The sequence below is a fragment of the Triticum dicoccoides genome, chromosome 3B, assembly GCF_002162155.2.
Source record: "Triticum dicoccoides isolate Atlit2015 ecotype Zavitan chromosome 3B, WEW_v2.0, whole genome shotgun sequence".
In the NCBI taxonomy this organism is placed as follows: Eukaryota; Viridiplantae; Streptophyta; class Magnoliopsida; order Poales; family Poaceae; genus Triticum; species Triticum dicoccoides.
Window position 1 is genome coordinate 703518331 of NC_041385.1, and position 24700 is coordinate 703543030.

Below are 24700 nucleotides of genomic sequence, written 5' to 3' on the forward strand. Positions count from 1 at the left end.
AATTTTGACTAAATTTATAGAAAAAGCTATTTATCTACTATACGAAATATATAACCACGTCTTATGATGATTTTAATTATAAATGTTTGGCATACTAGATGTAAATGTTTTTCACCACTAATTTGATTAAAGTTGACGAGGTTTGACTTTTTACAAAAATTACATGGACTGGTCAAATTATTGCCCCACGTTGAGTTGACCCGAGTCTTCTACACTCACCTGCTGCCACCTTCTTCACCACCACCCCCAAACGGCGCATCATTCCCGCGCCTTCCTTCCCCAAACCCTAACCCTCACACCCACCCCGCGCGATGCCCCCATCCTCGTCGTCCCGCCGCCGTCGAGGCGGGCGCGGCGGACGACGCGGCCGCAATGCGCCGACGAAGTCGGTGCCCGCGGATGAGACGGAGACGAGGAACTGGGCGGAGCTGCCGCTGGACGCGATCTCGGCCATCCTCCACAAGCTCGACCACGTCGACATCCTGATGGGGGCCGGCCAGGTGTGCCGCTCCTGGCGCGGCGCCGCCCGCGGCGAGCCCGAGCTGTGGCGCCGCATCAACATGCTGGGCCACGCCGACCTCGAGCACGAGCTCAACTTCCCCGGGATGGCGCAGGCCGCCGTCCGCCGCAGCGCCGGGAGGTGCGAGGCGTTCTGGGGCGAGTACGCCGCCGACCACGACTTCCTCCTCTGCCTCGCCGACCAGTGAGATTTCGAATCCCCCAATCCCATCCTCCCCTGATTTTAGGGGCTTTAGTTTTGATTTGATTTGTTTCGCATTGGCTACACGTTTTGTCTCCGTTGATATTCCCTGCAATGTATGTGCACCTTCTTGGGGTCTCGTTTGTTGTCTGCAAAAAAATTCGGTAGAAATTTCTGTCTGTAGGAATCATGCAGTTTGCAACACATCTTCGTTAAGATAGCTTCCTAGGTCTGTACTGAAGATACATTGTGCATAAATCCGATGCTGATTGGTGATTATACAGCTGCAGTGCTGCACACGAGGTGCTCACATGGGGATTATTTATTTTATTTTTTGATAAAAGAGAACTTCATCTCCGATTTCTAACATCAGAAACCATATGTTCTAGATTAGAGCGAATTTAAGTAGCAAAAGGTAAACTGCAACAGCACCATGCACATGGAACCTATTCCTCTGTGCCAGCACTCAATCCCGTATCCAATAGGAATGCTGAGTTTCCATCCAACCAAACATTGATGTGTTTTTGCAGCCTATGCATTGGTCTTATACAATTGGGAAGGCTTTTTTGGTTTGGTTCGAAACAGAACACAGTTGCCAGTTAACTTTTAAGGGCCTCTGGGCAGTTTCTAGGGAAGCAGTCAATTTGGCAATCATTTTAGTTCTGTTGATTCTTAAACAGAACGAACTCAGTTGAGTTCATAGGCAAGAGTGCAGAATTTATCCTAATATGCAACCTGCTGTTACAGGCGTCAACAAGTTAGCATCCCTAAAATGTTCACTGTCCCTTAAATCTAACAATTGATTCCGAAAGTTTCCAATCAGGATGATTCCGAAAGTTTCCAATCATTTCCTGGTGAAACTGTCGAATTGGCAATAATTTGAGTTTAATGATATGGTTAAACAGAACAAACTCAGCTGAGTACATGTGCCAGAGTGCAGAATTTATCCTTATATGCAATCTGCAATTGCAGGCATCGGCAAGTTAGGATCCCTGAAATATTCTCTGTTAAACCTAGCAATTAGTCATTAATGAATTATACTAAATCCCTCTAAATTGTGTACCTATGATGCTATGCAATTATCTGAATTTATGAAATGTTCTATGCATGGACTGCGATTGGAGCCATGCAAGTCTTCCAAAACATTCACTCTAGCTGCCTATTTTATACAGCATGCTTATGCCTTTCCATACACACTGCATATTTATTGGTTATTGAGATCCAAGTGTTGTATTTGCAGGGCACCATCTCTTAAGAGCCTTCGCCTCATTTCTTGCTATGATGTTTTTGATGATGGACTCACAGAGGCGATAATGAAGTTCCCTTTGCTTGAGGAGCTCGAGCTTTCACTGTGTCCAAATGTGGATGACAGTGGTGTCTTTGAGGTTATCGGCAAAGCATGCCCACAGCTGAAACGCTTCAGACTGAGTAAGAATGTGTTCTTTGATTATGAAGCTGGTGACCAGGAAAAGGACGAGGAAGCCATGGGGATTGCGACTATGCATGAGTTACGCTCTTTGCAGCTGTTTGGCAATAGCCTCACCAACAAAGGGCTGACAGCCATCCTGGACAATTGCCGCCACCTGGAGTCCCTTGACATCCGCCACTGTTTCAACGTCACCATGGACGATGCCCTGCGTGCAAAGTGTGCCAGGATAAGCACACTGAGGCTTCCGAATGACTCAACCGATGACTACGACTTCATTGTCAAGAGCCCTATTTGGAGGAATTCAGAGTCCTTTCTGGGTGATTATGTGGGATCTGATTCTGACTACGAGCTTGGCTCGGATGATTACGACGACTACTGCGATCCTTCCCGCTACCTTGATGGTGTGTATGAGGACGAGCTTAATGATGAAGCGAGGATGCTTCTCAGGGGCATGCGTATGCTTATGAAGTGAGCTCCATGGCGATGTTGCGATCGAAGTGGCCGGATGTTCCTCATTTCTTTTGCCGAAGTATCTGCACTACGCTAGGCATGGTCTGTACTTTGCCGCTTCTGTCAGTGCCGTGGATCCGCTTCTGCGTTGACTTGCCCTAGAATATCGTAGGCTCCGTTTCGTGCTTTGTCCAGCCATCTTACTAGTTGCTAGTGAAACATGTGGTGTGTTGGGAGTCTTTTACCTTTGCAGTTTAGTTGAAGTCGCTGTGAAATATGCTCTGTATTCGGTGCCTATGTTTGATCGGCGCCTTTGCCTGTGATGCATACCGCCCGCGTTGCAGCTTCAGGACCTCAGTAACTCTGTCAGGCGATTTTGGTCATCGCTCCGGTGACTTCTGCTGCAGCTCTTGGCGCCGGAGGTTAGAGCCTCCCAGTTCTGATTGCCCTGGCATGGAACCTAAGCAATTAGGTGGGCTGTTTTGGTTGGATTAAATCAGGAGGAGGGGGCCCACCCAGTTCAATTGGTGAGATAGGAATGTTACGTAAGAATTCAGTAAGTAGGTGTAGCACTTTTTAGCATGGACCCGTGGCAACTCGCTTCCCTACCATGGCTTTGTTCTGTAACTTCCAAGGGTTCCTTACTGAATCCTTTTGTGCTAAAACCTCTGCAGTAAGTAGTCGAAGGCTGTCTCTCAAGAACTCCTATGCTATTAATCAGAGACTTGATTTCGTGAGAGAAATCTGTGGTTGTTCATCAATTCAGGTCCGTAACATGCCTCTGACCAGAGAAGCCTCACTCGCAGGTTATAGCGTAGTAAATACTATACACGTCTTTAGTTCTCTGGGCTCACTTGATCTCATCACAAGCATCACCCATACGAAGACGGTCATACCATTTGCATTTCGGCCGGCAACGGCGGGAAGATGTTGCACCGGCAGACCGGGCACGTCGAGTGCTCGTGCAGCCACAGGTCGATGCACTGCTGGTGGAACATGTGCAGGCACGCCGGCATCCGCTTCACCGCGTCCCCCTTCTCCACCTTCCCGAGGCAGATCGTGCACTCCGACCGGCAACCGCCCTCCGGCTGCTCGTACGCCGGGATGTCATACGCCATCACCGCTCGCGCGCCGCCATGCACCGGCGGCTCCCGGGCCAGCACGGGCATGTGACTCGGTGTCTGGTCCAGAAACTGCGGCAGAGCGCCGCCGCCGCCGCTTCGGCGGGCACGCACGCACCGCCACCGCAGGCAGAGAAGCCGGCCCGCGCCACGAACTGCCCCAGGGATGGAGACCAGGCACCGACTTAGCGCCGACAGCTGGAAGAGGTCACCGCAGATGGCCGTGCAGACGCCGGCCGTGACGCTGACCCAGCAGAGGAGGAAGACGGAGGCCTCGAGGATGGAGCCCTTGCTGTGGGGCTTCCGCGCCAGGTTGACGAACGCGTAGACGATCATGGCCGTGCCGCCGATGCAGACGGTGTTGGCGATTGCCAGCAAGCACGCGCGGAAGAAGCAGTCCATGGCCGTGGCCTCTCGTGTCTTGATTTGACCGTGGAACTCGCCAGCTAGCTGCAAGAGTTCCAATGCGTACAGACGAAGCAAGCAACGAGCTCACCATAGGAGGAACCGAGGAAGAGAGAAAACTAACCAAGCGGTTGTTGTTGTTGTATAGTACGATGAAATGTTGTGTAGATATTTTAATATGGCCGGCAGCATTTCTACGGCGACCTTTTACATTTCGAATGGCGCACAGGCTGTTTTGTTACCTCAACGGTGGAGAGTAACATGCACATAGGCGACCTTTTACATTTAGAATGGCGCAGAGACCTTTCACATTTAGAGGCCGTTCGGAATCTCTCCGCTATGTAACTCCGCTGAAGAGCGGAGCGGTATTCGGTGGAATTTTGACGAGCACCCAACACCCACTCCGCTCCCTAACAAAAGGAGTGGAGTATTGCCAAACATAACCTTAATATACAGCAAAGGGCCTTTAAAATTATCTCGTCGGTTTTTGTTTCCATATAAAATCTCATTGAAATCACCGAAAACAATCCGCACGTTACGTCATGTGCGGTCAGTGTTTTCCGGTTTTTTCACCGGCAAGACCCTAGAAAATGCACGGATTGTTAGAAATCAACGGTACTTGTCATGCATGCTTGCCATGGTCACCCTAGAAAATAGGTAAGATTTTATTTTTTTAAATAAAAAACTGAAAATAAATATGTGAAATTAAGAAGTTAATCAAATACAACAGACCATCTTCCATTTTTTGAATTTTAAAACTCTCAAAAGAAATAAAAGAGATAAATTATATATGATTTTAAAGTTGTTATTTACAATAGAAAACTGAAAATAAATATGTGATTTAAGAAGTTAAATCAAATACAACATATTATGTTGCATTTTTTGATATTTAAAATTGTCAGAATACACGAAAGAGAAAAAATAGATTTGATTTTAAAACATTTCAAATTTAAGAAAGAAAATAAATATTTGTTTGAATAATTGAAATAGAACACATGAAAATAATAAAAAGTGAGCATGTTCTGCGCGCGGGCGAGGCATGCTTGGGACTGCCCACCCGAATTGGACCCAAGCAATTGGCGCGCGGGCGAGGCAGGCGTGGGACGGCCCACCCGAATTGGGCCCAAGGTAGTGGCGCGTCGGGCACAGCCGAGGGGTGCTGGATTTTAGTCCCACCTCGCCAAGCGAAGGGAGCTTGCACCGGTTTATATACTGGGGTGAGCTCTCCCTCTCAAGTTCCTATCTAAAGCGGGCATCACATTGCCCAACCCGGTCTGTCCCTGCCCCATGGGGCCCACTAGCTGTATATTTGCAATCGCGACGGGCCTACATCCTAGCCCAATAAACGATTGGGTTTCTAGTCGTATGCAGACCATTAAATTGTGAATTATGTAGCTAGTGGGTGGGCATTTTTATTTATTATTTATTTTTTGAATTTGTCACATGTCACTCTAAAATATAAAGAATTGTCAAGAATATAACACAACATTATTTCATACATTTCTGAATTTAATAACTGTCAGAAAAATGAAAGAGAAAAATATATACTATTTAAAATTATCTCAAACATATAACTAAGTGAAATAAATGAGAACATATTATCTTGCATTTTTTGAATTTTAAAACTGGCAGAATAAATGAAAGAGGAAAAATAGATTTGATTTCCAAAATTTTCAAATATAAAAGAGCAAATAAATATTTGCAGTCATCTTGCAGCAATGGACATGCTGGTGTATTTGACCATGTATAACAAAATTGGGGTCATTTGGAGATGATCCAAAAAATCACCTTTCATAATTGAGACCAAATGGCCCCTTTCTGGTGTGGTGATTCTTTTGACCTCCTCCAAATGAACTTAAATTTTGCACACATGTTCTCCTACACAAACATAACAAGGTTTTCAAGGTTTTACAATTTTTTGAATTTTTTTGAATTTATACTGCCATGTAGACTGACTGTTGAAGAAATCGGTCTATACCTTAAGGCGACATTGTAAACTAAATCTATTTTGAAATTTTCCTTCATAGCCATGTTTGGCACATGTATTTGACGATGTATAACAGACTTGGGGTCATTTGGAGTTTGTCCAAAAAATCACCTTTTATAGAAAAACTAGCTTAAGTGAGACCAAATGACCCCTCTGCGGTGTGGTGATTTTTTTGACCTCCTCCAAATGAACTTAAATTCTGCACACATGTTCTCCTACACAAACATAGCTAAGTTTTCAAGGTTTTACAATTTTTTGTTTTTTTTGAATTTATACTGCCCTGTAGACTGACTGTTGAAGAAATCGGTCTATACTTTAAGGGGGCATTCTAAACTAAATCTATTTTAAAATTTTCCTTCATGGCCATGTTTGGCACATGTAATTTACCATGTATAACAGATTTCGGGTCATTTGGAGATCGTCCAAAAATTCACCTTTTATAAAAAAAACTGGCTTAAGTGAAGACCAAATGGTCCCTCCGTGGTGTGGTGATTTTTTGATATCCTCCAAATAAACTTAAATTTTGCACACATGTTCTCCTACACAAACATAGCTAGGTTTTCAAGATTTTACAAGTTTTTGATTTTTTTTGAATTTATACTGCCCTATAGACTGACTGTTGAAGAAATCGGTCTATACCTTAAGGGGGCATTCTAAACTAAATCTATTTTGAAATTTTCCTTCATAGCCATGTTTGGCACATGTATTTGACCATGTATAACAGACTTGGGTTCATTTGGACATGGTCCAAAAAATCACCTTTTATTTAAAAAACTGGTTTAAGTGAGATCAAATGGTCTCAAAATTTTCTAATTTTTAAAATATATTTTAAATGTAAGTTTAAATCATGCTAACTTATGAACATTGACAATTTTTTCTTCAAAAATTTCTAATTTTTAAAATATATTTGAAATGCAAGATTCAATCATGCTAACTTATGAACATTGACAAAAAAAATTCAAAATTTTCTAATTTTTAAAATATATTTGAAATGGAAGATTCAATCATGCTAACTTATGAACATTGACAAAAAAAGATTTTCCAAAATTTTCTAAATTTTAAAGTATATATTTCAAATGGAAGATTCAATCATGCTAAATTATGAACATTGACAAAAAAGGTTTTCAAAATTTTCTAATTTTTAAAATATATTTGAAATGCAAGATTCAATCATCCTAATTTACGAAAATTGACAAAAAATGTTTTCAAAATTTTCTAATTTTTTAATATATTTGAAATGAAAGATTCAATCATGCTAACTTATGAACATTGACAGAAAAATATTTTCAAAATTTTCTAATTTTTAGAATATATTTGAAATGCAAGATTCAATCATGCTAACTTATGAAACTTGACAAAAAAATTCAAAATTTTATAATTTTTAAAATATATTTGAAATGGAAGATTCAATCATGCTAACTTATGAAAACCTCAAGTCCATGTATTTCACTTTGTAACCTATGTACATAAGGCTTGAGTACTTTATAAAAAAACAATTGTAATGCTAGGACAAATAAATGTGACAGATGAAAACATCGACAAAAAAATTCCATGCTAATTCAAATGTTATATTTTGCACACACTATCTTTTCATTTTAACATTTTCTCGTTCATTTTCTTATAAATCAGTTGCAGTTCACAAATGCAAATAGTTAGGATACTTTCTTTTCTTATATTTCACTTCTTCATTATAAAAATCCATTAAATCTTAATTTATATGTTGTTCTTTGCACACATAATTACCAAGCACTATTTTTTTACTCTTCTACATTTCTATTCTATTTTCTTCACATTTTATGAAATGATGGAATATTTGCTTTGTTCTTGCTCTATTTGCTTATTCAAATGTTATGGTCAATTAGCACTAACTTGACTAAACCCCATCTACCAAAATTCATGACAATTCACTTTTGGAAGATGGCCACAATCTATGATTTGGTATGCTTTGCAAATGGGGCACATCATGTTCCACATGGACACAACATGGGAACTGTATGCAGCATGTGTTTTCACTGAAGCAACATTGAAGCAGCCACTATGATCATTGCATCATTAGAATATAAACACTTAAACATAGCATAGCTAACCAGATTCCAGTGCATCTAGACAATACATATAGTTCACAGACATACGACAATGCTTAAAGTCTGCCATACTCCAGCTAGAACTACCTTACAATAGTTCACAACCACATGGACTAGCGTAAAAGTAAAACATCATCAACTATACTGATGATGAGTAGCACTTCCAGCTTCACATAGGGTCACTAGTGAAGGAAATATGCCCTAGAGGCAATAATAAAGTTGTTATTTATATTTATATCATGATAAATGTTTATTATTCGTGCTAGAATTGTATATATCGGAAACTTAGTACATGTGTGAATACATAGAAAAATAGAGTGTCACTAGTATGCCTCTACTTGACTAGCTCGTTAATCAAAGATGGTTAAGTTTCCTAGCCATAGACATAAGTTGTCATTTGATAAACGGGATCACATCATTAGGGAATGATGAGATTGACTTGACCCATTATGTTAGCTTAGCACTTGATCGTTTAGTATGTTGCTATTGCTTTCTTCATGACTTATACATGTTCCTATGACTATGAGATTATGCAACTCCCGAATACCGGAGGAACACTTTGTGTGCTACCAAACGTCACAACGTAACTGGATGATTATAAAGGTACTCTATAGGTTTCTTCAATGGTGTTTGTTGAGTTGGCATAGATTGAGATTAGGATTTGTCACTCTGATTGTCGGAGAGGTATCTCTGGGCCCTCTCGGTAATGCACATCACTATAAGCCTTGCAAGCAATGTGACTAATGAGTTAGTTACGGGATGATGCATTACGGAACGAGTAAAGAGACTTATCGGTAACGGGATTGAACTAGGTATTGAGATACCGACGATCGAATCTCGGGCAAGTAACATACCGATGACAAAGGGAACAACATATGTTGTTATGCGGTTTGACCAATAAAGATCTTCGTAGAATATGTGGGAGCCAATATGAGCATCCAGGTTCCACTATTGGTTATTGGCCGGAGACGTGTCTCGGTCATGTCTACATAGTTCTCGAACCCGTAGGGTCCGCACGCCGAACGTTCGGTGACGATCGGTATTATGAGTTTATGTGTTTTGATGTATAGAAGGTAGTTCGGAGTCCCGAATATGATCACAGACATGACGAGGAGTCTCGAAATGGTCAAGACATAAAGATCGATATATTGGACGACTATATTTGGACGTCGGAATGGTTCCGGGTGAGTTCGGGCATATACCGGAGTACCGGGAGGTTACCGGAACACCCCGGGAGGTATATGGGCTTTATTGGGCCATAGTGGGAGAGAAGAGAGGGAGGCATAGGAAGGGGCGCGCCCCACTCAAGCCCAGTCCGAATTGGGTGCGGGCCCGCCCCCCCTTTCCTTCCCCCTCTCTCCCCCTTCCTTCCACTCCTAGTCCAACTAGGGAAGGGCGGGAGTCCTACTCCCGGTGGGAGTAGGACTCCCCATGGGGTGCGCCATAGGAGGGCCGGCCCTCCCCTCCTCCACTCCTTTATATACGGAGGAGGGGGCACCCCATAGACACACAAGTTGATCATTGATATCTTAGCCGTGTGCGGTGCCCCCCTCTACCATAATCCACCTCGGTCATATCGTTGCAGTGCTTAGGTGAAACCCTGTGCCGGTAGCTTCATCATCACCGTCATCACGCCGTCGTGCTGACGAAGCTCTCCCTCGACACTCTGCTGGATCGTGAGTTCGTGGGACGTCACTGAGCCGAACGTGTGCAGATCGCGGAGGTGCCATACTTTCGGTACTAGGATCAGTCGGATCGTGAAGACGTACGACTACATCAACCGCATTGTCATAACGCTTCCGCTTATGGTCTACGAGGGTACTTGGACAACACTCTCCCACTCGTTCCTATACATCACCATGATCTTGTGTGTGTGTAGGAAGTTTTTGAAATTACTGCGTTCCCCAACAGTGGCATCCGAGCCAGGTTTATGCGTAGATGTTATATGCACGAGTGAACACAAGTGAGTTGTGGGTGATAATAGTCATACTGCTTACCAGCATGTCATACTTTGATTTGGCGGTATTGTTGGATGAAGCGGCCCAGACCGACATTACGCGTTCGCTTACGCGAGACTGTTTCTACCGACGTGCTTCGCACACAGGTGGCTGGCGGGTGTCAGTTTCTCCAACTTTAGTTGAATCAAGTGTGGCTACGCCCGATCCTTCTTGAAGGTTAAAACATCACATACTTCATGAAAAATTGTTGTGGTTTTGATGCGTAGGTAAGAACGGTTCTTGCTCAGCCCGTAGCAGCCACCTAAAACTTGCAACTACAAAGTAGAGGACGTCTAACTTGTTTTGCAGGGCATGTTGTGATGTGATATGGTCAAGACATGATGCTAAATTTTATTGTATGAGATGACCATGTTTTGTAACAGAGTTATCGGCAACTGGCAGGAGCCATATGGTTGTCGCTTTATTGTAGGCAATGCAATCGCCTTGTAATTTTTTTTACTTTATCACTAAGCGGTAGCGATAATCGTAGAAACAATAGTTGGCGAGACGACAACGATGCTACGATGGAGATCAAGGTGTCACGCCGGTGATGATGGTGATCATGATGGTGCTTTGGAGATGGAGATCCAAGGTACAAGATGATGATGGCCATATCATATCACTTATATTGATTGCATGTGATGTTTATCCTTTATGCATCTTATTTTGCTTAGTTCGGCGGTAGCATTATAAGACGATCTCCCACTAAATTTCAAGGTACAAGTGTTCTCCCTGAGTATGCACCGTTGCGAAAGTTTGTCGTGCCGAGACACCACGTGATGATCGAGTGTGATAAGCTCTACGTTCACATACAACGGGTGCAAGCTGATAACCCACAAGTGTAGGGGATCGCAACAACTTTCGAGGGTAAAGTATTCAACCCAAATTTATTGATTCGACACAAGGGGAGCCAAAGAATATTCTTGAGTATTAGAAGTTGAGTTTTCAATTCAACCACACCTGGATAACTTAGTATCTGCAGCAAGGTATTTAGTAGCAAAGTAGTATGATAGTAATGGTAACAGTGGTAAAGATAAAGATAGCAAAAGATAATATTTTTGGGGTTTTGTAGTGATTGTAATAATAGCAACGGAAAAGTAAATACGCGAAGCACAATATATGAAAAGCTCGTAGGCAATGGATCAGTGATGGATGATTATCTCGGATGTGATTCCTCATGTAATAGCTATAACATAGGGTGACATAGAACTAGCTCCAAATCATCAATGTAATGTAGGCATGTATACCGAATATAGTCATACGTGCTTATGGAAAAGAACTTGCATGACATCTTTTGTCCTACCCTCCCGTGGCAGCGGGGTCCTAGCGGAAACTAAGGGATATTAAGGCCTCCTTTTAATAGAGAACCGGACCAAAGCATTAACACATAGTGAATACATGAACTCCTCAAACTACGGTCATCACCGAGAAGTATCCCGATTATTATCACTTCGGGGTTGTCGGATCATAACACATAATAGGTGACTATAGACTTGCAAGATAGGATCAAGAACACACATATATTCATGAAAACATAATAGGTTCAGATCTGAAATCATGGCACTCGGGCCCTAGTGACAAGCATTAAGCATAGCAAAGTCATAGCAACATCAATCTCAGAACATAGTGGATACTAGGGATCAAACCCTAACAAAACTAAATTGATTACATGATAAATCTCATCCAACCCATCACCGTCCAGCAAGCCTATGATGGAATTACTCACGCACGGCGGTGAGCATCATGAAATTGGTGATGGAGGATGGTTGATGATGACGATGGCGACGAATCCCCCTCTCCGGAGCCCGAACGGACTCCAGATCAGCCCTCCCCAGAGAGATTAGGGCTTGGCGGCGGCTCCGTATCGTAAAACGCGATGAAACTTCCTCTCTGATTTTTTTCTCCGCGAGACGGAATATATGGAGTTGGAGTTGAGGTCGGCGGAGCTGCAGGGGGCCCACGAGACAGGGGGCGCGCCCAGAGGGGGTGGGCGCGCCCCCACCCTTGTGGATAGGGTGTGGGCCCCCTGGTCTTCATCTTTTGCGAGCATTTTTTATATTTTCTGAAACTTGTCTCCGGGGATTTTCAGGTCATTCCGAGAACTTTTGTTTTCTACACATGAAACAACATCATGGTAATTCTGCTGAAAACAGCGTCAGTCCGGGTTAGTTATATTCAAATCATACAAGTTAGAGTCCAAAACAAGGGCAAAAGTGTTTGGAAAAGTAGTTACGTTGGAGACGTATCAACTCCCCCAAGCTTAAACCTTTGCTTGTCCTCAAGCAATTCAGTCGATAAACTAGAAGTGATAAAGAAAAACTTTTACAAACTCTATTTGCTCTTGTTGTTGTAAACATGTAAAGCCAGCATTCAAGTTTCAACAAGTATTATAAACTAACCATACTCACAATAACACCTCGGTCTCACAATTACTCCTATTAATGGCATAATCAGCTAGCGAGCGATAATAATAAAACTCGGATGACAACACTTTCTCAAAACAATCATAACATGATACAACAAAATGGTATCTCGCTAGCCCTTTCTGAGACCGCAAAACATAAATGCAGAGCACCTTTAAAGATCAAGGATTGACTAAACATTGTAATTCATGGCAAAAGAGATCCAGTCAAGTCATACCCAATACAAACCAATAGTAATGAATGCAAATGACAGTGTGCTCTCTAGCAGGTGCTTTTTAATAAGAAGGTGATGACTCAACATAAAAGTAAACAGATAGGCCCTTCACAAAGGGAAGAAGGGATTTGTAGAGGTGCCAGGGCTCGATTTTAAAATAGAGATCGAATAACATTTTGGGTGACATACTTTCACTGTCAACACAACAACTATGAGATGGCTATATCTTCCACACTACATGCATTATAGGCAGTTCCCAGCAGAATGGTAAAAGTTTATACTCCCCCAAGCTTAGACTTTTGGCCTAAGTTGGTCTAATGCCACAGACCGCGGCTACTCTCCCCGATGTACTGTGAGGTGTAATCAGGATACCATTGGTTGGATATCTCCTCCGGATCCCACTAATAAGATGATGGACGATATGGGTCCAGTGGTGGTTCCGGCTCGGGCTCAGGCTCTGGAGTGGATGCTTGGCCTCGATGAGCATAAACCGCTTCCAGCGTGACAAGAAAATTATCTGCAGTCAAATCAAACAATAGAGGTGCAGGCGGAATAATAGTCTCATTGTGTTTCTTATTAAATCTCAAGTTATACAGGAGTATCTTATCATTGTTATGAACAATAAACTTGTGTGCTACCATGCTCCTGTAATCTAAAGTGTAAAGAGGCAAAATTGTCTCCTCTTCCTCATAGTGCCTAATAGGTATCTCAAAGTGTTTAGCAAGACGTGCAACATAGATACCTCCAAAAATGGGGCCTTTTGTACGATTCAGGTTTAGACATTTAGCAATAACGGCACCCATACTAAAACTATTATCACCAAACAAGGCATGGAGTAGAATAATAATATCTGGGACACTGAAGTTTCCACTATTTCCACGACCAATCAAGCATCTACTAGCAAATATGGAAAAATAGCGCAAAGCAGGAAAGTGTATGCTAGAGATTCTCGCATCAGAACCTTTCTTTGGATCCCCTACAGTGATAGTGTTAACAAAGCCATCCACATCGCTAGGATGTGGTTCCTCTAATTTTCCCCCAAAGGGTATCCTACATTGTTGGGGAACGTAGCAGAAATTCAAAATTTTCTACGCATCACCAAGATCAATCTATGGAGAGACTAGCAACGAGAGAGAGAAGGAGTGCATCTTCATACCCTTGAAGATCGCTAAGCGGAAGCGTTGCAAGAACGTGGATGAGGTAGTCGTACTCGTGGCAATTCAGATCGCGGTCGATTCCGATCTAAGCGCCGAACAACGGCGCCTCCGCATTCAACACACGTGCAGCCCGGTGACGTCTCCCATGCCTTGATCCATCAAGGAGAGAGGGAGAGGTTGCGGAAGACACCGTCCAGCAGCAGCACGACGACGTGGTGGTGGTGGAGGAGCGCGATACTCCAGCAGGGCTTCGCCAAGCACTACGAGAGACGAGGAGGGAGAGAGGTAGGGCTGCACCTTGGGAGAGATAGACTCATGTGTTGGGCAGCCCCAAAACCTCCACTATATATAGGGGGAAGGGAGAGGGGGAGGCGCCCTAGGGTTTCCCCTAGGGGGGCGGCGGCCAGGGCAGATGGGATCTCCCCTTTGGGTGACTTGGCCACCAAGCCAGGAGGTGGGAACCCTAGATTGGGCGCCCCAAACCCCCTGGTCACGTGGGAATAGGTGAGGGGGGCTCCCGAAACACCTTTCGGTCATGCTGGTCATCACCCGGTACCTCCGGAACACTTCCGGACTCCAAAACCCTTCGTCCAATATATCAATCTTCACCTCCGGACCATTCCGGGACTCCTCATGATGTCCGGGATCTCATCTGGGACTCCGAACAACATTCGGTAACCGCGTACATACCTTCCCTATAACCCTAGCATTATCGAACCTTAAGTGTGTAGACCCTACGGGTTCAGGAACCATGCAAACATGACCAAGACAACTCTCCGGCCAATAACCAACAGCGGGATCTGGATACCCATGTTGGCTCCCACATGTTCCATGATGATCTCATCAAATGAACCACGATGTCAAGGATTCAATCAATCTCGTATACAATTCCCGTTGTCTACCGGTATAGTACTTGCCCGAGATTCGATCGTCGGTATGCCAATACCTTGTTCAATCTCGTTACCGGCAAGTCTCTTTACTCGTTCCGTAACACATCATCCCGTGATCAACTCCTTGATTACATTGTGCACATTATGATGATGTCCTACCGAGTGGGCCCAGAGATATCTCTCCGTCACACGGAGTGACAAATCCCAGTCTCGATTCGTGCCAACCCAACAGACACTTTCGGAGATACCCGTAGTGCACCTTTATAGCCACCCAGTTACGTTGTGATGTTTGGTACACCCAAAGCATTCCTACGGTATCCGGGAGTTGCACAATCTCATGGTCTAAGGAAAAGATACTTGACATTTAGAAAAGCTTTAGCAAACAAACTACACGATCTTGTGCTAGGCTTAGGATTGGGTCTTGTCCATCACATCATTCTCCTAATGATGTGATCCCGTTATCAATGACATCCAATGTCCATGGTCAGGAAACCATGACCATCTGTTGATCAACGAGCTAGTCAACTAGAGGCTCACTAGGGACATGTTGTGGTCTATGTATTCACACATGTATTGCGGTTTCCGGTCAATACAATTATAGCATGAATAATAGACAATTATCATGAACAAGGAAATACAATAATAACCATTTTATTATTGCCTCTAGGGCATATTTCCAACATACATACCGCACAAAAATCACGTAAAGACATTTCTCTGAATTCATCATATAAATGAAATGATACTGAAGGCGGTGACTTCTTAGGATAATAATAAAAGTTTTGCACGAAAGTATTGGTAAGTAAGAGATACTGATCGATCCGGTTGAGGAGGAAATCGGTGAGGCTTGCATTCTCGATCAAAGAATAAAAATCTTCATAAATTCCAGCTTCTCTCAAGAAATCATCGCATGACCATTCACACAGCCGTATTTCCGCTATGCGAGGAAGACTATATTTGGCCTTTTCCTTCTCTTTAGCTTGTTTTTCCTGGGGACCTTGGCTAGAAGAGCCCCTCAAAAATCTCTTTAACATTTTCTGAAAATTTCTGAAATTTTAGTAACTTCAAAATAAAAGTGAATAAAACTAAACAAGATTGATAGCAACTACTCCTACAAGTGCCTAGAGCCTATATCATGCATTAAAATTACTTGGGACCTCATAAATTTAACATGCAAGCTCAAGAATAGGGTCACCAAGGCAGCAGGATTTGCAATGAATAAAGCACTAGAACAAAAAACTATTTGGATCAATGGAGGAGTCACATACCAAGCAACAATCTCCCAAAGCAGTTTTGTGAATGGAGCTTTGAGCAAGGAGGTCGAAAATCGCAGCAAAATGAGCTAGAATTCGTGCTTGAGCTGGATGGGGATTTTTTTGGGAAGAAGATGGAGTGTGTGGGTGCTGGCATAAGTGGAGGGGGTCCACCAGGGGCCCACGAGACAGGGGGCGCGCCTAGGGGGTGTGGGCGTGCCCTTCACTCTCGTGGCCAGGTGGCAAACCCCCTGCAGTGTTTTCAGTGCCTAAAATCCTCAAATAATTCATAAAAAATCATACCGAATTTGCAGGGCATTTGGAGCATTTTTATTTTCGGGATATTTTTTATTGCATGGATAATTTAGAAAACAGACAGATAAAACTATTTTTGCTTTATTTATTTTAAATAATAGAAAGTAAAAAGAGGGTACAGAAGGTTGTGCCCTCTAGTTTCATCCATCTCATGATCATCAAAATGAATCCACTAACAAGGTTGATCAAGTCTTGTTAACAAACTCATTCTGAATAACACGGAACCGGAGAAATTTCGAAGTGACACTAGGTTACCTCAACGAGGATATGAACATCCCCAATAGTAAGAATATCATACTTTTTCTTGACAGTAGGGAGAGGAAATTCAAAACCTCCAATAATAATTGATGGAAGTTTCTCAATAGTATTTAAGCTATGAACTTGAGGTTGTTTCCTCGGAAAATGCACCATATGCTCATTTTCATTAACATGAAAGGTGACATTGCCTTTGTTGCAATCAATAACAGCTCCTGTAGTATTTAAAAAGGGTCTACCAAGGATAATAGACATACTATCGTCCTCGGGAATATCAAGAATAACAAAGTCTGTTAAAATAGTAACATTTGCAACAACAACAGGCACGCCCGCACAAATGCCGACAGGTATAGTAGTTGATTTATCAGCCATTTGCAAGGATATCTCAGTGGGTGTCAACTTACTTAATACAAGTCTACGGTACAAGGAAAGAGGCATAACACTAACACCGACTCCTAAATTGCATAAAGCAGTTTTCACATAATTTCTTTTAACGGAGCATGGTATAGTGGGTACTCCGGGATCACCAAGTTTCTTAGGTATTCCACCCTTAAAGGTATAATTGGCAAGCATGGTGGAAATCTCAGCTTCAGGTATTTTTCTCTTATTAGTGATGATATGTTTCGTATATTTGGAGTAAGGGTTTGTTTTAAGCATATCAGTTAAGCGCATGCGTAAGAAAATAGGTCTAATCATTTCAGCAAAACGCTCGAAGTCCTCATCATCCTTTGTCTTGGATGGTTTAGGAGGAAAGAGCATGGGTTTCTGAACCCATGGTTCTCTTTCTCTACCGTGTTTCCTAGCAACAAAATCTCTCTTATCATAACGTTGGTTTCTTGATTGTGGGTTATCAAGACCAACAACAGATTCAATTTCTATATCATTCTCATTACTAGGTTGGGCATCTACATGATCATCATTATTAGCATTATCATCAGGTTCATGTTCATCTCTGGATTGTGTTTCAGCATCAGAGATAGAAGTATTATTAGGATTCTCACGTGTTTCTACATTAGGTTCACTAGAAGCATGCAAAGTCCTATCATTCTTGTTTTTCTTCTTCTTAGAAGAACTAGGAGCATCTAGATTATTATTCTGAGAATCTTGTTCAATTCTTCTAGGGTGGCCTTCAGGATACAAAGGTTCCTGAGTCATTTTACTAGTTCTAGTAGCCACTCTAACAGCAAAGTCATGTTTATTATTTAATTCAACTAGCCATTCATTCTGAGCTTTAAGTACTTGTTCAGCTTGAGTAGCAATCATAGAAGCATGTTTACTAGTGAGTTTAAGTTCATCTTTAACTCTAGCTATATAATCATTCAAGCGTCCTATCGTATAAGCATTATTCTTCAATTGTCTACCAACATAATCATTGAAATGTGCTTGTCTATCCATGAAATCATCAAATTCATCTAAGCATGGACTATGATATTTAGTAGACGGGATTTCATCTTTATCATATCTATAGAGAGAATTTACCTTCACTACCTGTGTGGGGTTATCAAGACAATGTGTTTCTTCAACAAGCGGTATATTAAGACCATGTATTTCTTCAATAGGAGGTAAATTCTTAACGTCTTCAGCTTTAATACCTTTCTCTTTCATTGATTTCTTTGCCTCTTGCATATCTTCAGGACTGAGAAATAGAACACCTCTCTTTTTCGGAGTAGGTTTATGAATAGGCTTTGGAGTTGGCTCAATTGGTCCAGAAATTGCCTCAGGAATTGGCTCAGGAAGAGTCCAATAATTTTCATTAGTCAACATATTGTTCAATAATAATTCAGCTTCGTCGACTGTTCTTTCCCCAACCAACACAACTATCCAAGTGGTCCATGGAAGCATCAGTTAATCCATTATAAAAGATATCAAGTATTTCATTTTTCTTAAGTGGATGATCAGGCAAAGCATTAAGTAATCAGAGAAGCCTCCCCCAAGCTTGTGGGAGACTCTCTTCTTTGATTTGCACAAAATTATATATTTCCCGCAAGGCAGCTTGTTTCTTATGAGCAGGAAAATATTTAGCAGAGAAGTAATAAATCATATCCTGGGGACTACACACACAACCAGGATCAAGAGAATTAAACCAAGTCTTAGCATCACCCTTTAACGAGAACTGAAATATCTTAAGTATGTAATAATAGCGAGACGTCTCATCATTAGTAAACAGGGTGGCTATATCATTTAACTTGGTGAGATGTGCCACAACAGTTTCAGATTCAGTGCCATAAAAAGGATCAGATTCAACTAAAGTAATAATCTCAGGATCAACAGAGAATTCATATTCCTTATCAGTAACAAAGATATGTGAAGTGGCAAAAGAAGGGTCATGTTTCGTTCTAGCATTTAGAGTCTTTTGTTTCAACTTAGCTAGTAATTTCTTAAGATCTGATCTATCATTGCAAGTAAGAAAATCTCTAGCAGTTTCTTCATCCATAACATAACCTTCAGGAACAACAGGCAATTCATAATCGTTCGGAGAACCTTCATCATCACTATAATCAATAATTTCATTCTCAATAATTTCATTATCCCTAGCCTTAGTAAGTTCATCAAGAAATTCACCTAATGGCACAGTAGTATCAAGCATAGAAGTAGTTTCATCATAAGTATCATGCATAGCAGAAGTGGCATCATCAATAACATGTGACATATCAGAATTCATAGCAGTAGCAGGTTTAGGTGTCGCAAGCTTATTCGTAACAGAAGGAGAATCTAGCAGAGCTAGATGGCAGTTCCTTACCTTCCCTCGTAGTTGAGGGATGAATTTTAGTTCTTTGATCTTTCAAGTTCTTCATAGTGATCAGCATATATAAATCCCAAGTGACTCAGAGAATAGAGCTATGCTCCCCGGCAACGGTGCCAGAAATTAGTCTTGATAACCCACAAGTGTAGGGGATCATAATAGCTTTTGAGGGTAAAGTATTCAACCCAAATTTATTGATTCGACACAAGGGGAGCCAAAGAATATTCTTGAGTATTAGCAGTTGAGTTGTCAATTCAACCACACCTGGATAACTTAGTATCTGCAGCAAGGTATTTAGTAGCAAAGTAGTATGATAGTAATGGTAACAGTGGTAAAGATAAAGATATCAAAAGATAATATTTTGGGGGTTTTGTAGTGATTGTAATAATAGCAACGGAAAAGTAAATATGCGAAGCACAATATATGAAAAGCTTGTAGGCAATGGATCAGTGATGGATGATTATGTCGGATGTGATTCCTCATGTAATAGCTATAACATAGGGTGACATAGAACTAGCTCCAATTCATCAATGTAATGTAGGCATATATTCCGAATATAGTCATACGTGCTTATGGAAAAGAACTTGCATGACATCTTTTGTCCTACCCTCCCGTGGCAGCGGGGTCCTAGCGGAAACTAAGGGATATTAAGGCCTCCTTTTAATAGAGAACCAGACCAAAGCATTAACACATAGTGAATACATGAACTCCTCAAACTACGGTCATCACCGAGAAGTATCCCGATTATTGTCACTTCAGGGTTGTCGGATCATAACACATAATAGGTGACTATAGACTTGCAAGATAGGATCAAGAACACACATATATTCATGAAAACATAATAGGTTCAGATCTGAAATCATGGCACTCGGGCCCTAGTGACAAGCATTAAGCATAGCAAAGTCATAGCAACATCAATCTCAGAACATAGTGTATACTAGGGATCAAACCCTAACAAAACTAACTTGATTACATGATAAATCTCATCCAACCCATCACTGTCCAGCAAGCCTACGATGGAATTACTCACGCACGGCGGTGAGCATAATGAAATTGGTGATGGAGGATGGTTGATGATGACAATGGCGACGAATCCCCCTGTTCAGAGCCCCGAACGGACTCCAGATCAGCCCTCCCGAGAGAGATTAGGGCTTGGAGGCGGCTCCGTATCGTAAAACGCGATGAAACTTCCTCTCTGATTTTTTTCTCCGCGAGACGGAATATATGGAGTTGGAGTTGAGGTCGGCGGAGCTGCAGGGGGCCCACGAGACAGGGGGCGTGCCCAGAGGGGGTGGGCGCGCCCCCACCCTCGTGGATAGGGTGTGGGCCCCCTGGTCTTCATCTTTTGCGAGCATTTTTTATATTTTCTGAAACTTGTCTCCGACGATTTTCAGGTCATTCCGAGAACTTTTGTTTTCTACACATGAAACAACATCATGGTAATTCTGCTGAAAACAGCGTCAGTCCGGGTTAGTTACATTCAAATCATGCAAGTTAGAGTCCAAAACAAGGGCAAAAGTGTTTGGAAAAGTAGATACGTTGGAGATGTATCGCAAGCTAGTTTGCACACGCAGAATACTCGGGTTAAACTTGACGAGCCTAGCATATGAAGATATGGCCTCGGAACACTGAGACCGAAAGGTCGAGCGTGAATCATATAGTAGATATGATCAACATTGTGATGTTCACCATTGAAAACTACTCCATCTCACGTGATGATCAGACATGGTTTAGTTGATTCGGATCACGTGATCACTTAGATGATTAGAGGGATGTCTATCTAAGTGGGAGTTCTTAAGTAATATGATTAATTGAACTTTAATTTATCATGAACTTAGTACGTGGTAGTATTTTGCATGTCTATGTTATTGTAGATCAATGGCCCATGCTACTTTTCCTTTGAATTTTAATGCGTTCCTTGAGAAAGCTAAGTTGAAAAATAATGGAAGCAATTACATGGACTGGGTCCATAACTTGAGGATTATTCACATTGCTGCATAGAAGAATTACGTCCTGGAAGCACCGCTAGGTGCAAGACCCCCTGCAAGAGCAACACTAGATGTTGTGAACGTCTGGCAGAGCAAAGCTGATGACTACTCGATAATTCGGTGTGCCATGTTTTACAGCTTAGAACTGGGACTTCAATGATGTTTTGAACGTCATGGAGAATATGAGATGTTCCAGGAGTTGAAGTTAATATTTCAAGCAAATGCCCAGATTGAGAGATATGAAGTCTCCAATAAGTTCTATAGCTAAAACATGGAGGAGAATAGTTCTGTCAGTGAACATATACTCAAAATGTCTGGATATAACAACCACTTGATTCAGCTGGGAGTTAATCTTCCCGATGATAGTGTCATTGACAGAATTCTTCAATCACTGCCACCAAGCTACAAGAGCTTCGTGATGAACTATAATATGCAAGGGATGAACAAGACAATTCCCGAGCTCTTCGCAATGCTAAAGGCTGCGGAGGTAGAAATCAAGGAGCATCAAGTGTTGATGGTCAACAAGACCACCAATTTCAAGAAAAAGGGTAAAGGGAAGAAAGGGAACTTCAAGAAGAACGACAAGCATGTTGCTGCTCAAGTGAAGAAGCCCAACTCTGGAACCAAGCCTGAGACTGAGTGCTTCTACTCCAAAGGGGCTGGTCACTGGAAGCGGAACTGCCCCAAGTATTTGGCGGATAAGAAGGATGGCAAGGTGAACAAAGGTATATGTGATATACATGTTATTGATGTGTACCTTACTAATGCTCATAGTAGTACCTGGGTATTTGATACTGGTTCTGTTGCTAATATTTGCATCTCGAAACAGGGACTACAGATTAAGCGAAGATTGGCTAAGGACGAGGTGACGATGTGCGTGGGAAATGGTTCCAAAGTCAATGTGATCGCGGTCGGCACACTACATGTACATCTACCTTCGGGATTAGTTTAGATCTGAATCATTGTTATTTGGTACCAGCGTTGAGCATGAACATTATATATGGATCTTGTTTGATGCGAGACGGTTATTCATTTAAATCTGAGAATAATGGTTGTTCTATTTATATGAGTAATATCTTTTATGGTCATGCACCCTTAAAGAGTGGTCTATTTTTATTGAATCTCGATAGTAGTGACACACATATTCATAATATTGAAGCCAAAAGATGCATAGTTGATAATGATAGTGCAACTTATTTGTGGCACTGCCGTTTGGGTCATATTGGTGTAAAGCGCATGAAGAAACTCCATTCTGATGGACTTTTGGAATCACTTGATTATGAATCACTTGGTACTTGCGAACCATGCCTCATGGGCAAGATGACTAAAACTCCGTTCTCCGGAACAATGGGGCGAGCAATAGATTTGTTGGAAATCATACATACTGATGTATGTGGTCCGATGAATATTGAGGCACGCAGTGGGTATCACTATTTTCTCACCTTCACAGATAATTTGAGCAGATATGGGTATGTCTACTTGATGAAACATAAGTCTAAAACATTTGAAAAGTTCAAAGAATTTTAGAGTGAAGTGGAAAATCATTGTAACAAGAAAATAAAGTTTCTATGATCTGATCGTGGAGGAGAATATTTGAGTTACGAGTTTGGTCTTCATTTGAAACAATGCGGAATAGTTTCGTAACTCACGCCACCCGGAACACCACAGCGTAATGGTGTGTCTGAACGTCGTAACCGCACTTTATTAGATATGGTGCAATCTATGGTGTCTCTTACTGATTTACCGCTATGGTTTTGGGGTTATGCTTTAGAGACGGCTGCATTCACATTAAATAGGGCACCATCTAAATCCATTGAGACGACGCCTTATGAATCGTGGTTTGGCAAGAAACCAAAGTTGTCCTGTGTGAAAGTTTGGGGCTGCGATGCTTATGTGAAAAAGCTTCAACCTGATAAGCTCGAACCCAAATCGGAGAAATGTGTCTTCATAGGATACCTAAAGGAAATTGTTGGGTACACCTTCTATCACAGATCTGAAGGCAAGACATTCATTGCTAAGAATGGATCCTTTCTAGAGAAGGAGTTTCTCTCGAAACAAGTGAGTGGGAGGAAAGTAGAAATTGATGAGGTAACTATACCTGCTCCCTTATTGGAAAGTAGTTCATCATAGAAATCAGTTCCTGTGATCCCTACACCAATTAGTGAGGAAGCTGATGATAATGATCATGGAACTTCAGATCGAGTTACTACCAAACCTCGTAGGTCAACTAGATTAAGATCCACACCAGAGTGATACGGTAATCCTATTCTGGAGGTCATGTTACTTGACCATGACGAACCTACGAACTATGAGGAAGCGATGATGAGCTCAAATTCCATGAAATGGCTTGAGGCCATGAAATATGAGATGAGATCCATGTATGAGAACAAAGTGTGGACTTTGGTTGACTTGCCCGATGATCGGCAAGCCATCGAGAATAAATGGATCTTCAAGAAGAAGACTGACATTGATGGTAATGTTACTGTCTACAAAGCTCGACTTGTTACAAAAGGTTTTCGACAAGTTCAAGGAGTTGACTACGATGAGACCTTCTCACTCGTAGCGATGCTTAAGTTTGTTCGAATCCTGTTAGCAATTGCTGCATTTTATGATTGTGAACTATGGCAAATGGATGTAAAGACTGCATTCCTGAATGGATTTCTGGAAGAAGAGTTGTATATGATGTAACCCGAAGGTTTTATCAATCCAAAGGATGCTAACAAAGTGTGCAAGCTCCAGCGATCCATTTATGGACGGGTGCAAGCCTCTCGGAGTTGGAATAAACATTTTGATAGTGTGATCAAAGCATATGGTTTTATACAGACTTTTGGAGAAGCCTGTATTTACAAGAAAGTGAGTGGGATCTCTGTAGCATTTCTAATATTATATGTGGATGACATATTATTGATTGGAAATGATATAGAATTTCTGGATAGCATAAAAGGATACTTGAACAAGAGTTTTTTAATGAAAGACCTCGGTGAAGCTGCTTATATATTGGGCATTAAGATCTATAGAGATAGATCAAGACGCTTAATTGGACTTTCACAAAGCACATACCTTGATAAAGTTTTGAAGAAGTTCAAAATGGATCAAGCAAAAAAAGGGTTCTTGCATGTGTTACAAGGTGTGAAATTGAGTCAAACTCAATGCCTGTCCACTACAGAAGATAGAGAGAAAATGAAAGATGTTCCCTATGCTTCAGCCATAGGCTCTATCATGTATGCAATGCTGTGTACCAGACCTGATGTGTGCCTTGCTATTAGTTTAGCAGGGAGGTACCAAAGTA

General features: G+C 41.9%; 2 protein-coding genes across 2 annotated transcripts; one reads left to right on the forward strand and one right to left on the reverse strand.

Moving 5' to 3' along the window:
- The first annotated feature begins 257 nt into the window (after positions 1-257).
- LOC119277987 (putative F-box/LRR-repeat protein 23) lies at positions 258-2777 on the forward strand. The gene is made up of 2 exons (XM_037559344.1): positions 258-703; positions 1941-2777. Exons 1-2 carry the CDS (start codon positions 312-314, stop codon positions 2599-2601), a joined length of 1053 nt encoding a protein of 350 aa, XP_037415241.1. The 5' UTR covers positions 258-311; the 3' UTR covers positions 2602-2777.
- Positions 2778-3469: 692 nt separating this feature from the next.
- On the reverse strand, positions 3470-4102 carry LOC119281899 (probable E3 ubiquitin-protein ligase ATL45). Its single transcript, XM_037562306.1, has one exon. It carries the CDS (start codon positions 4100-4102, stop codon positions 3470-3472), a length of 633 nt encoding a protein of 210 aa, XP_037418203.1.
- Between the last annotated feature and the right edge of the window lie 20598 nt (positions 4103-24700).